This window comes from Fukomys damarensis, unplaced genomic scaffold, assembly GCF_012274545.1.
Source record: "Fukomys damarensis isolate Sample0158 unplaced genomic scaffold, DMR_v1.0_HiC HiC_scaffold_23, whole genome shotgun sequence".
Taxonomy (NCBI): Eukaryota; Metazoa; Chordata; class Mammalia; order Rodentia; family Bathyergidae; genus Fukomys; species Fukomys damarensis.
Genome location: NW_022900935.1, coordinates 38483824 through 38497706, shown reverse-complemented (window position 1 = coordinate 38497706; position 13883 = coordinate 38483824). Strand labels below are relative to the sequence as shown.

At 56.5% G+C, this 13883-nt stretch overlaps 1 protein-coding gene across 9 annotated transcripts; it reads left to right on the top strand.

Annotated features, from left to right (window-relative positions):
- The first annotated feature begins 1997 nt into the window (after window positions 1-1997).
- On the top strand, window positions 1998-8707 carry Miip (migration and invasion inhibitory protein). Of its 9 annotated transcripts, XM_010628159.3 has the most exons (12): window positions 1998-2078; window positions 2256-2403; window positions 2959-3004; window positions 3347-3475; window positions 3695-4021; window positions 4531-4615; window positions 6994-7102; window positions 7175-7224; window positions 7402-7531; window positions 7604-7700; window positions 8108-8279; window positions 8470-8707. In XM_010628159.3, the coding sequence occupies exons 4-12, from the start codon at window positions 3362-3364 to the stop codon at window positions 8685-8687; spliced, it is 1302 nt and encodes a 433-aa protein (XP_010626461.1). In that variant the 5' UTR covers window positions 1998-2078; window positions 2256-2403; window positions 2959-3004; window positions 3347-3361; the 3' UTR covers window positions 8688-8707. The 9 variants fall into 9 exon arrangements, with proteins under 9 accessions (XP_010626461.1, XP_010626460.1, XP_010626459.1 ...); XM_010628158.3 differs by having other exon boundaries at window positions 2018-2403; window positions 3351-3475; XM_010628157.3 differs by having other exon boundaries at window positions 2018-2403.
- The last annotated feature ends 5176 nt before the right edge of the window (window positions 8708-13883 follow it).

The following is a 13883-nucleotide window of genomic DNA, read 5'->3' as shown; positions in this document are numbered from 1 at the left end:
TTTTTTTTTTTTTTTGGTACCGGGGATTGAACTTGGGTCCTTGTGCTTGCAAAGTAGGCACCTGAACCACTGAGCTAAATCCCCGGCCCGCCTTGGACTCACTATGCAGCTCAGGCTGTCCTTGAACTCCCAACAATCCTCCTGCCTCAGCCTCCTGAGTCCTGGGATTACAAGCATGTGCCACCATGCCTGGCTAATATTTAACCTTTTTTTTTTTTTTTTTTTTTTTTGTTCTTGTGTATGAACTCAGGACTTTGCACTTGTAGGGTGGGGGTGGTGACACTAAGCCAAATCCCCAGCCCCAATATTTAACTTTTTAAGGTATTATCAAACCGTTTTCAGAAGTCCTCGTACCATTTTACATTTCCGCCAACAGCACCTGTGGGTGTCAGTTTTTCATATACATGTGCTCTACCTGCCTAGCCGCATCTGCCAGCCCCACATGCTGTAATCTTAGACCTGAATACACCTCCAGTGGTTCCTCACTGTGGATGGGACAGAAGCTGGGGCTGAGTGCAGGCATGGTGGTGCACGCCTGTAATCCCAGCACTTGGGAGGCTGAGGCAGGAGAATCACCATGAGTTCAAAGCCAGCCTGGGCTACATAGAGAGTTCAAGGACAACCTAGATTACACAGTGAGGCATTGTCTCGAAATAATTTTTAAAAAAACTTTTAATTTCTTTTTTTGTTTTTATTCTTTTTTTATTACCGGGGATCGAACTCTGGTCCTTGTGCTTGCGAGGCAGGCAGTGGAACCACTGAGCTAAATCTACCCAGCCCTCTTTCAAAAGTTTGATGATTTTTTGAGGTAGGTTTTATGCATCTTTGTGAGGATTTTTTTTAAATGGACAGGGTCTTGCTTTGTATGTAGTTCAGGCTGACTTTGAACTCCCTATGTAGCCCAGGCTGGCCTCAAACTCACAGCAGTCCTCCTGCCTCAGCTTCCCAAGTGCTGGGATTGCAGGCATGTGCCACCATGCCCAGCTGAGATCCTTCCCTAAGTATTTCATTTCCATGCTTCTTGATGTCTTTCTAAATGACATTTTTAAAATGTCATTTAGAAATACAAATACAATCTAATTCTGATTTCTTCTTTTCTTTTTTGGTACCGGGGATTGAACTCCGGTCCTTGCGCTGTTGCAAGGCAGGCCACCGAACCGCTGAGCTAAATCCCCGGCCCTGCTTTGGGAAATTTTTTAAGAAATCGGAAATGGATGTTGGAGTCTGTCAAATGCTAGAACGCCTCTTTATGATCCAAGACAGTTGCGGCACCCCCTCCCATTTCCAACAAGTGAGAAACAGGGGCGGTGCTTGGTAAATTTTTCTGCATTTATCGAGATTTTGTTTATGTTTGGTGACTATCCACCCCGTATCCTGTTACTATAGTGAAATATGTTTATTTCAAACGTTCTTGAAAATTCCTTTCAGTCTGAGTTTTTGTTTTCTCTGTAAAACGGGACAAAATAACTCCACGCATATTTGAGGCCAGAATGTACTGGCATATGAAAAAGACCTGGCTCAAATCCCTGGCATAGTCGGCACGCAATTTAAGTTTGTTTATAATTTTTGTTTTTGCTTTTTTGGTACCAGGGATCAAACTCAGGTCCTTGTGCTTGCGAGGCAGGTGCTGGAACCACTAAGCTAAATCCCTGGCCCAGTTTGTAATTTACAGACGGTAGCACAAATATCTACGTTCTTTTTTTTTTTGTAAATTGAATTTATTGGTACATTTTAGGTACAGAGAATATCTACTTTCTTATTTCACACACCGCCTTCTGCTTTCACATGCTGAAACTGTCTCAGCCGAACGCGTAGTGGACTGGTCCGCCTAGTTCCGCTTCCGGGTCTCCCGTCCCCTCGGCAACAGAAATTGACCAATTGGCTGTGAGACCTTCGTTAGCCCCGCCCTCAGATTGAAACTGCCGCTTTGGGACACCCATTAGAGCTGGCTGTGTCAGGGTCCCGCCCCTCCTTTGACCAATCAGAATAGCCATTGTAGGACCCGCCCCGTCCGCGCACACCCTGTGCAGGATTCGGCAGAACCCTGGACTGTTGAGGGGCTCTGGAGCTGCGGGGGGGTGAGCGCGGTGGCGGCAGCCCAGGGAGTGGTCGGCTGGAGGGCCACATACGTTCCCACATCAGGTGGCTCGGGTCCGCGATGGGCGCCTCGGTGTCGCCTGCCCTGGCTCCGTCCGTTACTGCTGCGCCTCTTTTGAACGACGCCTTCGTTTGGCTTCTCGTTTTCATTCTCCCAGGGGCAGCCGAGTGAAGCAGCGGAAACAGAGACCTCGGTGCTGCGGCGTTTCCCAGCAGCGCCAGACCCGGGTGAAGGGCGGTCTCTGGTCTGCACCCCCGGACTCGTGTGATCGGCTCAGCGCAGGCCCCGGTGGCGACTGACCCCAGGTGAGGTGTGGGTGTGAGGGCTCTGGAGTGCAGGATGGCGGGTGTTTGCAGAAATCGCATCCAGAGGCGAGTGTGTGTCCCTGTGCCGGCAGGAGAAGGGTGAGGAGGAGGAGGAGGAGGAGGAGGAGTAGCTTGCCTTCCGGTCCTCTCTGCACACTGCTATCTATGGAAAGTCCTTCTGACCCTGCACCCTGGACCTAGAATTGGTTCCAATCCTGGCTTTGCCTCTGAGTAGCTGTGTGACTCGGGACACATTGCTTAACTTCTCTGAGCTTTGCGCTTCATCTGTGAAAATAAAGGAAACAGGCTGGGGGCGTAGCTTCTTTGCAGAGCACACCATTAGTGTGCTGCAGGCCCTGGGTTCAATCCCCAGCACCAAGAAGCCAAACCAAAAAGAAAGTGTGGAGGGGAGGAGGGCGGGGGCGGTGCGGGGAGAAGCCCTTCGGAAGCCTGGCTTGGGTTGGATTCACAAGTGATAAGATTTGTGTTTGGGGGGGAAAAAAAAAGTGAAGCTTTGCATTTGCAGATTTGCACAATTTGCTTTCTGCAAATTAGGTCAACTTCCCAGCCGAGGCTGTTAAGAGGAAACCTGGCTGAGCAGGTAAGGAAGGTAGCACAGTCTGGTCCTTTTAGGAGTAAGGGATGTTTAGCCGGGGGTGGTGGTGCATGCCTTTATCCCAGCACTGGAGAGGCTGAGGCAGGAGGAGCTCTGTGAGTCTGAGGCCAGCTTGAGCTACAGAGCAAAACCCTCAGACATTCATCTGCTGTGTTACTGTCGCCGTGCATTGCTCTGGTGAGGTCCGTACTGTTGGGTGTTAGCAGATGAAGACTGAGTCTTAGAGAGGCTGGAGAATGTGCCTGAGACTTCACAGTTAAGGGCATCCCAGGAGGGTTTGCACCCAGGCCTCCTCCTCAGCCCCATGTGATGCCCTTTTGACTTCAGGCAGAGTCACTCGGGATGGTGGAGACCGAAGACCTCGTCCAGCTCCGGCTGCACAACCTGGGCCTCCTGAGGCGGCTGCGGGCTGGGCAGGCGGCTTTGCAGTGCGCTGTGGCCCAGGCAGTGTCTGAGGTGGGTGCCCAGGGGAGACAAGGGGCCGCCTAACTCCTCAGGGAAGCATCCCGGCCTGCGGGGTCATCTCCCCACGGCCCACTGTGCCGAGGACGCAGAACTGAGGCCTTGGGAGGGAGAGGACCGGGCTGGGACACTGAGGCCGCAGTGGCTCAGGGGCTGAGCCCGATGGGTGGGCCCTGGCTGGCACCCTTGGGTGACCTGGACCTTCTTCTGCAGTTGAGTGTAGACTCCAGCAGCAGCAGCAGCGACTCAGAGACGCCGCTGTCCCCAGAAACATCCTCAGCCCGGTCGAGTGCCTCCTGCTCACAGGACCAGTGGCGCTTGTTGGGCCCCTGGGACACAGCCCAGGCCCACTCCAGGGTGTCCTCTCTGCCTCCTGCCAAGTGCCAACGCCCGGGGGCCCCGGGCCCTCTGAGGCCTCGCTCCGCACCCCTGCTAGCCACCAGTGACCTGCGGCAGCCATCTACAGGGCAGGGTGACCGGGGGCTGCGGGAGGCCCGGGCCCTGGAGTCCAACCCAGCCCAGCAGAGCAGGCCATGCAAGGTACCCTGGGAGAACTGGGCACCCAGGGACGGGCTCCTCAAGCCTCAGTTTTCTTGTCTGATAGATGTGCCCGGGGTCAGCCCCTGTGTAGGACCAGAGGCTTCTGGGAGCTGTGGTGAATCGTGCTGGGTGCAGCCAAGCGCTTGAGCAGTGACTGCTGTTAGTTTTTCAGACTGGTTTGGGAAGAAGGCGATGAGCTTGGAGCTTGTGATCTGGATGGGAAGGCTGAGGCTCAGCGCTCAGAGCTGTTTCAAGCCACAAGTAAAACTTGGCCAAACGCCTGGGCCCAAATCTGGGTGTGCTTGGCAGGTGTGTAATACTGCATAGCTGCAATCCCAGCACTCTGGGAGGCTGAGGCAGGAGGATCGCAAGATCAAGCCCAGCCCGCACAGCTTAGATCCTGTCTCCAAATAAAAAGGGTAGGGCACGGAGCTCAGTGCAGAGGCCCTGGGTCAAACCCCAGTACTGTGGTAAGAGAAAAGACCCAGCCCCTTGGCCTCCCTCCTCAGCCCCGAGTTACCTTCCGTGAGGAGTCCGCAGTGCCTGAGAGCAGCTGGCGCCTCCGTCCATACCTGGGCTACGACTGGATCGCAGGTGAGGCTGCACCCTCACCACCTGGCGTGGGAGGTGGACGGAGGTGGTGCCCCGGCCGGGCTCTGCCCTTCGCTTGAGCGGAGGAAGTGCAGCTGTGGGGTGAGTGAGCGCGTCGGTGCCGCCGGGCCGCTCCTGAGCTCAGGCCGGGCCCAGCTCTTTTCATGTCATTGGCCAGCTTGCTCCTCCCACGGCCTCAGTGGCTTCCTGGCTGATCTCCCTCAGCTCCTTTTGCCTCCTTACCGTCTTGTGAATGTGTTCAGACGTACACACGGCCAGCAGCCAGGCATTCGGGGGGCTGAGGCAGGGCGAGTGACACCGATTCAAGGCCAGGCAGGGCTGCGCAGTGGGTTCAAGCCCAGCCCCTGAAGTACCTAGCGAGACCCTGCCCCCACCAAAGAAAGTGTGTGTGTGAGTGTGTGTGTGAGTGTGAGTGTGTGTGTGAGTGTGAGTGTGTGTGTGAGTCAGTCATAGCAAGGGCTGGGGATGGAGCATTGGCCTGGTGTGCGTGTGGTCCTGAGCTCCATTCCCAATACTGAAAAAAAAAGTTCCAAGGTGATATAGACACATCGGGCCGGGGATTTAGCTCAGTGGTGCTGCCGCCTGCCTCGTAAGCATGAGGTCCCAAGTTTGATCCCCGGTAATAAAAACAAAAACAAAAATAGACACAATCTAACATTTACCGCTTTCACCGTATTTAGAAGCACAGCATGCGTTGTAGCATTGAGTGTGACATATTATTGTGCTGACGTCCCTCTGTCTCTTCCAGACCTCTCTCTCTCTCTCTCTCTCTGTCTCTCTCTCTTTTTGGTACCGGGGATCAAACTCAAGACCTTGCGCTTGCGAGGCAGGTGTGGTGCCACTGAGCTAAATCCCTGGTCCAAGAACTTTGTCTTCTTGCAGAAAACCCTGTGTCTATCTTGCCTCCCTCCTGAGTGCCAGGATTACAAGCATGCGCCACCAGGCCTGGCTGTGATTGACTGTTTAAAGCAGTCAGACCAGGTCACTGCCTTGCTCTTCTCCCCAGAGGTTTCCCTGACTGTAAAACCTGGCACACTGTCCAGACACAAGGTGGGATCTGGCCCCTGCTGTTGCTTTATCCTAACCTCAGGCTACCTACTGCCTCTCTCTGTTCTGGCCTCACTGGACTTGCCGATCCTTGAGACTGCTATGCACATGGCCACCCCAGGGCCTTTGCACTTGCTGTGTCTTCTGGCTGGCATGTGCTTCCCCAGCTTGCTCTCATCGGTCCCTTGTCATCTTGCAAGGCTGAACTCCAAAGCCATGTCTTCTCTGAGCACAGTGTCACATGGGCCACCACCCATGCCACTGCCTGTGCCCTCAGCCAGGTTTCAGCCTGCCCACGGCCATCTTGTATGGGTGTGTGCTGTACCCTCCTTCCCTTTATGTGTTTATTTGCGTGGTTTTTGAGACAGGGCCTCACTGTTGCAGTTCAGGCTGATCTTAAACTCACTGTAGGGTCCAGGCTGGCCTTGAATTCGTGGTGATCCTCCTGCCTCAGCCTCCTGAGTGCTGGGGTCACAGGTGTGCACTTCACTATGCCGACTTGTCCCCTCTGTTCATGCCACTTGTCCGGTTCGTGAGCACCTCCTTTGAGCATCTTCAGTACCTCTCTAGACTCGCACTGCTGCTTCCCACACTGCCTGTCATAGCCTGAGTGGTGCCCCTGCTTCCCCTCATCTAGTGGCAGCCACAGGGGGACTCCTGTAGACATCCGTGGCTGAGCTGATTGTGTCACTCCTTGTCCCCAGACCCTTGATGGGCTTCCTAACCTCATCTTATTCACCTTACCCTTCAGTTCCAGCCATTCCCTCTTCTGGGCATTCTCCAAACACCAAGCGCACTCCTGCCCCAGGGCCTTTGCACCTGCCTTTCACCCACCTTTGTTGCCCTTTGTGGGTATCCACAAGGCTCATCAGGTTTTTGCTTGGCTGTCAACGCTCCTGGCACGGTAGACCTGCCATCATCATCTGCCTGATCCCACTCTCTTGTGCCCCTGAGGGTATCACCATTCAGTGCTGTCTCACGATTTCATGGTGATAGTGTATCTGTCATCATTTTAGAATAAGGGCCTCGTGGGACGGGGGCTTTCACTCCCTGAGCTTTCACTCCCTGAGATTTCCCCGCCCATAAAGCTGACCTAGCCATGGTTGGGGCTCTAGCCCTCCGCCCATGGGTGATCCAATGTTTGGCAGGGTGGGCAGACCATGCCATAATTCTGTAAAACCATCGTGGTGGTGGACGGCCCCCTGCCGGTCTGTGTGGGGTGCAGCACACAAGGGAGCTGGGGCCGCCCTTACCCTAAGCGTGGCAGGGCCCCAGCCCCTGGCTTCAGCACTCGCATGCTTCGTCCTCCACAGGGTCCCTGGACAGCAGCTCACCGGTCAGCAGCAGGCCCAAGGCCTTCTTCTCCGCGCTGCAGGAGTTCCGGGAGGCGCACCGGGAGGAGTGCATCCTCCGTCTGCACCAGTGAGCTGGCTGGCAGGCGAGGGGGCGGGGACCCAGCCGGGGTGCCCGCCACTCACCCCTCTGTCCCCACAGACCCCACCTCCAAGGCCGGGCGGGCGAGGACGCCGAGAAGGACCATGAGTGTGAGTGTCGAGGCTCCGGGACCCCGAATAGTTGGGGGGCTTCGCGGGAATGGGGCATTCTCTGTGTGCACCCTCACGCTGGCCCTGGACTTGCTTCCCAGAGGGCTTGGGCCCGTGTGCTTGGGGACAGCTGGGGCCCCAGCTCAAGGGACCTGGTGCTTCTCATGACTCTTGCAGGCGTGTTCTCCTACGGCGTCAACCGGCGCCTGTTCCTGGTGCCCTCGGACCGGGGCGTCCCCTGCCACTTGTGTGGGACCCCACGGGACCAGCGGGGCCCTGAGACCCTGGAACAGCCCGCACAGGTCCAGTGAGTGGGGGCCGGGACACTGGGACCCCTGGGGGCGGAGATGGGCTGTGTCCTCACCTCACCCCTCTGCAGGGTCAGCGTCCCGCTCTCGGTCCTGGACCCTCCGCACCGGTACCGTGTCCACCGACGCAAGAGCTTTGACGCCTCCGACACGCTGGCCCTGCCCCAGGTGAGCGGCCCCAGGACTGGGTGGGGACGATGCAGGGCCAGCAGCACTCGGAGGCCCGGGGAGGGAGGGCTGCAGGGTCCTGAGGGCGGGCACGGAACAGGCCCCAGGGTGTCTTCTCCCTCACTGTAGCTAGACTGGTCCTGGGGTCAGGGGTGCTGCCCGCTGTGGCTTCCAGGACAGAGCTCTTGGGGAGGGCGGGGACAGTTGCTTCCTGGCTGGGATGGGAGTCAGGCTGTGTGTGTGTGTGTGTGTGTGTGTGTCCCATGCCCCAGCTGAGGGGAGGTGGCTGGGGTTGCATGGGCAGGTGGCTCGCCTGTAGAAAGGGAGTCACAGCACCATCCTACGGTTGGGTGCCTGGGCATCGGGTCCTGCGCTGCCCTCATCACAGTCCTGGGGGCCTCCATCAGGAGCGGGGTGTGGCCCCTAACTCTGCGCCCTCTGCAGCACTGTCTGCTGGGCTGGGACATCGCCCCTCCAAAGCCCGAGAGAAGTGCGGGCCCCAAGAGCCTCGACCTCTGGTCCTCGGTCTCCTCTGTGGCCCCGCACCGGCAGCTGCTGGCTGCCAGCCATTCTCGCCTGGTATGGTTGGGGGTGGTAGAGTCTCGTGGGGGGCAGGATGGGGGTAGGGGGCACGAGGCCCTGTCCTTAGCCCTAGCAAGGCATCCCCTGGACCCTTGCTCCCTCCCCTCCTGCCTTGCCCTGCCCCGGAAGCTGAACCTGACTCTGAGAGTCAGGACCCAGGGACCCTGACATCCCCGCCCCTGCCCAGGCCTTACCAGAGCAGGCCCCGTGCCCGGCTCCGATGTGGTCAGAGCCCTAGGTTCTGCCGGCCCTGCAGTGAAGCCCCGAGGATGCCACCCGGAGGACATTGCTGCCACCCCAGCGTCCTCTGCGGACCGCATGCTGAGGAGGAGGAAGTCCCTGCCTACCTTGGGTCCAGAGAGTGGGGACTCGGGAGGGGGCGAGGGCTTCGGGGCCAGTTTGTAATAAAGTCCAGCTCCTGCTCCTGCCTGTGCACATCTGTCCTGCTGCCCTTGGCGCCCCAGCCTCAGCCGCCCGCCCCTCCCCGAGGAAGGACAGGGGCTGCCTGGTGCTGGCACCATTCCTCACTGTGGCCGTGGTGCCCCTCGCAGATGGTGTCCTGTGGACTGTGAGGGTCTGAAACAGACCAGGGCCAAGGCCAGATGGAGGCAAAAAGCAGCAGCTGGGAGCTGAGCATGGTGGTGCAGGCCCATGATCCCAGCTCTCTGGGAGGCTGAGGCAGGAGGATGGCAAGTTCAAGCCAGCCTGGGCAACTTAGGGAATTGGTGAGACCCTGCTCAAAATAAAAATAAAAGGGGCAGCCAGGGATTTGGCTCAGTGATGTCACCACCTTCCTCGCAAGCGCAAGGACCTGAGTTTGACCCCAAAGAAAGGGGGTGGGGGCTGGATGTAGCTCAGCACGAAGACCCTGTATCCTTGTCCTGTTGTGTGTGGTGCAGGAGACCGAACCCAGGGCCTTGCATGTCCGAGGCCATGCTCTGCACTGGGCCACACTGCCACCCTTCCTGTTAAGGCTGAGTAATGTTTCATTGCGCGGATAGATGCCATGTTGTTGGCCCACTGTTCCCTGGATGGCACAGGTCACAGTGCAGAGCTCTTTGGGACCTTGCTTTCAGTTCTTTTGGATCTAAACCTACAGTGGAGCTGCTGGTTCCTGTGTCATTCTGTTTTTTAGTTTTGAGAACCACTGTACTGATTTGCTTACCTACTAGCAGTACACAAGCATCCTGTCTCCGTCCTTGCCAAGACTTGTTCTCTGTTTTAGTTTTGTTTTGTTTGAGACAGTCTCACTAGGTAGTTCAGGTTGACCTCGAACTCCCAGCAATCCTCCTGCCTCAGCTTCCTGAGTGCTGGGATTACGCCTTGGGCACCTCCTCTGCCATGAGATCAGTGTCGCCCAGAAGTCAGTGCCACCTGGGGTTCACTCTCCTACCTTCCGGCGATAAAGGACGTCACTCTGGCCCCTGGGAGACGTCCAGGTGCAGTCTCTCAGGTCTCTGCCCCACAGGCTCTGTCACCAGGAAGGGGCTGTGGTGACCGGTGGCTGGCAGAGGACAGCTGAGCTGTGCAGGAGGAAGTCCCGTGGGGAAGCCCGGGCTGCTGCGGGTGGTGACAGTCCTCAGTGACGGGTGCCTGCTGGTGGCCTAGGTGGTCCCTGGGGACATCCCCTGGCGTGGCACTGAGCTGGCCCTGACCACAGGTGCTGTCGGGACTCCGTGTCTGTGGCTAAGGGCCGACAGCATTTCTCTTCCAAGACTCCAGGCCCCCAGCAGCCTCTGAGACTCGGGGCCAGTGCCCTGCTCCGAAGGTGAGGAGCAGGCCGAGGAGGGAAGAGGCCCGAGGCACCCTGGCCTTGGGTCTGGTGCGTGTGGCAGCGTCCTGTCCCGGAGCTGGATCCAGAGAAGCCCAGTCTGAGGGAGGCCGGCTGTCTCCACTTCTCATTCCCGACGGTTCTGACCTCCACCTGGGCTGGTCCTGGGGACATCCCACCGCCCAGCTGGTGAGGAGCAGCCGCCCCGAACCTCTGGGGTGACCTCATTAGGAAGCAGCCTTTCACTGTAGCCCTGGGCAGGACCCCCGGTGACTGAGGCCTGGTTCTGGTGCTTTCCTCCAGGACGTGGGTCACGTTGGCTCAGGGCTCTTGCCAAACTCCTCATCTTAATCTCTATCTAGATCTTTGGCGGGGCATAGGGTCTTTCTGTACAGTTCAGGTTGGCCTTGAACTCGTAGTGATCCTCAGCCTCCTGGATACTGAGATTATAGTCATGAGTCACCATACCTGACTTTTTTTTTTCCATTCTTCCTGGTACTGGGGATCGAACTCAGGACCTTCTGCTTGCAAGGCAGGCACAATGCCACTGAGCTAAACCCCTGGCCCTACCACACCTGGCTTTAATCTCCTCTTTAAAGACTCTGCCATATTCTGAGGGACAAGGACTTCAGTGCATGAGTCTGGGGGTGGGGCATAATTCAGTCTGTAACACTGAGGCCATCCTTTCCCATGAAAATTAATTCCCAACATCCTTGGGGGACTAATATCTAGAATATATAAAGAATTCAAGGCCGGGTGTGGTGGTGCACGCCTGTAATCCTAGCACTCAGGAGGCTGAGGCAGGAGGATCGCCGTGAGTTTGAGACCAGCCTGGGCTACATAGTGAGTTCCAGGTCAGTCTCAACTACATAGTGAGACCCTGTCTCAAAAAAAATAAAATGAAAAAAAAAAAGACATCATCTTCCAGTGATCCATGTGTACCCATGTTTATAACAGCACAAATCATAGTAGCTAAATCTTTTTTTTATAATAGCTAAATTTTGGAAGCAGTCTGCATGTTGGTGAACAGATAAATAAAGAAAATGTAGGGCCGGGGATTTAGCTCAGTGGTGCTCAATTCAATCCCTGGTAACAAGGAAAAAAAAAAAAGTTTTTACATGCAGTGGAGTGCTACTCTGCCAAAAAGAAGAGTAAACTTGAATCATTTGTAAGAAAATGGATGCACCTTGGGACCAAATGGGGTTTTTTATTTGTTTGTTCTTTGAGACAGGGTCTTACTATGTAGCTTAATCCGGTCTTGAACTCTGTGTAGCCCAGGCTGGCCTCGAACTCGTGGCAATCCTCCTGCCTCAGCCTCCTGAGTGCTGGGACTACAGGTGTGCACCACCACGCCCGGCTCATAATGTTAAGTGAAATAAATCAGACACACAAGCTTCAATATCACATGGTTTCTCTTATGTGAGAAACCCAAATTATAATTAAAGAGCAAAATAAAAGATAACAGGAAGTAGGGAGACTGAGCTCAGATGGGACGAGTATAAAGAGGGAGGGGAAGGAGGGAAGGAGTAGGGGATAGAAAAAGAATGAAGAGGCGTGAGGGCCACGTGCCAGCTCCTCTCCAGGAGCGGAAGCCTCCGTGCCGCACACGTGGGTGCGCACAAAACGACTCCGGAACCCAGTCCTGCACCTGTGCGCGCGCGAAACTTGCCCGGGTGGCCGCGGGGCCCCCGCTGGCCTGGGAGGCAGCTCTGCACGCGCACTCTGCCACCACACTCACACCCACGCTCGCGCAGTGTTCACGGCGCACACGGAGCTTGCCCTCCACGCGAGGCCGAGCGGTCCTAACCCTCCCGCAGCCGTTCACACCCGACTCGTCTGCACGAGCGGCGTGTCCTCACACTCGGACACAAGCCCCGCCCCCACGTGTGCACGTACCCGGGCCTCAAGAGCACAGCCTGCTCACACCCGCACGCTCCACCCTCGCACACTCGTGTGCACTCGCACATGGATCCCTGGCACGCGTCTTCACACTGACAGCCTCACGCGCGCACCCCTCCGCCCTCAGCCTCTTGCGTGCCCAGAGCCCACACACGCACACGTGCATGCGCGTGTCGCATGAGTCCTGTCACTGTCGCCAGGCCCGGGATTCACTCCCCACCTGGCAGTCTGGGCTGTGTGTCTTTCACAGAAGCCACCACCTCTCAGGCCTCTCAGTTTCAGTCTCACTTTTCATTCTGACTCCTCTGTCACAGTGCTGCAGCCGGCACCCAGACCCCAGCCCCCCGGCACATCTCTGGGACGTGTCCCCCTGTGGGTTGCACACATCGCCCTGGTCCTGTGCCCCAGGCCGAACCCAGCGCGGCCACTGCGGGCAGAGTGATGCCTGAAAGTGCTGCTGCCGCTTTTTATGGAAAGAGGGCAACACAGAGGCACGCGGTGTCGCGGTACCAGGGCAGAGTCTTGGGACAATCTGGGACAACCCGAGTGCACCTGCCGGGAGAGCTTTCGGGCCTCAAACTGCAGCTGTCGGCTTCCTTCCTTCCCAGTCACCTGGGGGAGAGCAGGAAGCTGGACCCAGGAATCGCAGAACTGGCGGTCCCCTCCCTCCACAGTCCCTCTGTCCCTTCTTGCCTTCCATCTTTTCTTCCTGGGGACACCCAGGGACCACTGAGCTACATTTCAAGCCCTTTTTAATTTTGAGACAGTATCTTATTCAGTCACGGAGTTGCCCAGGCTGAAGTTTGAACTTGGGATCCTCCTGCCTCAGCCTCACAAGTAGCTGGGATTACAGGCCTGTGCCATCACCCCAGCTGAATGTCTTATCTACAAAGTAGCCTTTATAAGGCCCATCTCCTGGGATGTGGAAAGAAATAAATGGAAAGAACAGCTGTTTTGGTCTGAAGGACGCTCCCCGCCTCCACGCATATTTGGAGAAAGGGCCTTTTCAGGGGCAATTAAAAGGGCAAAGCTCATAAAGGCTCTTGAGATTGCTGAAAGAGGCAGGAAGCCCAGCAGTGCACACACGGAGAAGCAGCTCTGTGAGGTAGTGAGAAGGTGGCTTCCAGGGCTCACAGGAGGACTCCAGAGGAACCGGAACCGTTCATGTCTGGATCTTGGGCTTCTGGCCTCCAGAAGTGCGGGAAGACAGATTTTTGTTGTTCAAGCCACCCAGTCAGTGGTGGATTTTTGTTTGTTTTGTTGAGACAGGGTCTCGTTACGTAGTCCAGGCTGGTCTTGAACTCACTGTGTAGCCCAAGCTGGGCTACAAACTCATGGTGATCCTCCTGCCTCAGCCTCCTGAGTGCTGGGGTTATAGCCACCACGCCCGGCTCACATACATGCTGAAGGTAATTTTCTATGCTACTTTGAGTGTGCCTGTGTTTTCACTGCAACCCAACACGTGAGGTCAGGTGCAGAATTCTCCACTTGTGTTATGTTGTCACGAAAAACATTTAGGAGCCAGGATGTAGCTCAGTGGCACTGCGCCCTCCTGGCAAGCGCAAGGTCGTGAGTTTGATCCCTGGTACCAAAATAAAAAAAGTTTAGATTTTGCAGCATCTTGGCTTTCAGAGCTCCCGATGAGGGACGCTACTCTCTCTCTCTCCCTCCCTCTCCCTCTGCTTCCCTCCCTCTCCTTCCCTCTCTTTCCCTCCCTCCCTCTCTCTCCCTCTCTCTCCCTCTCTCTCCCTCTCTCTCCCTCTCTCTCCCTCTCTCTCCCTCTCTCTCCCTCTCTCTCCCTCTCTCTCCCTCTCTCTCCCTCTCTCTCCCTCTCTCTCCCTCTCTCTCCCTCTCTCTCCCTCTCTCTCCCTCTCTCTCCCTCTCTCTCCCTCTCTCTCCCTCTCTCTCCCTCTCTCTCCCTCTCTCTCCCT

Bases quoted from the DNA above. Each gene is read 5' to 3' on its own strand.
- Miip (XM_010628159.3), top strand. From the start codon at position 3,362: ATGGTGGAGACCGAAGACCTCGTCCAGCTCCGGCTGCACAACCTGGGC. The intron at 7,103-7,174 runs GTGAGCTGGCTG...CTGTCCCCACAG, and splicing joins TGCATCCTCCGTCTGCACCA to ACCCCACCTCCAAGGCCGGG. The intron at 8,280-8,469 runs GTATGGTTGGGG...GCCCCTGCCCAG, and splicing joins CTGCCAGCCATTCTCGCCTG to GCCTTACCAGAGCAGGCCCC.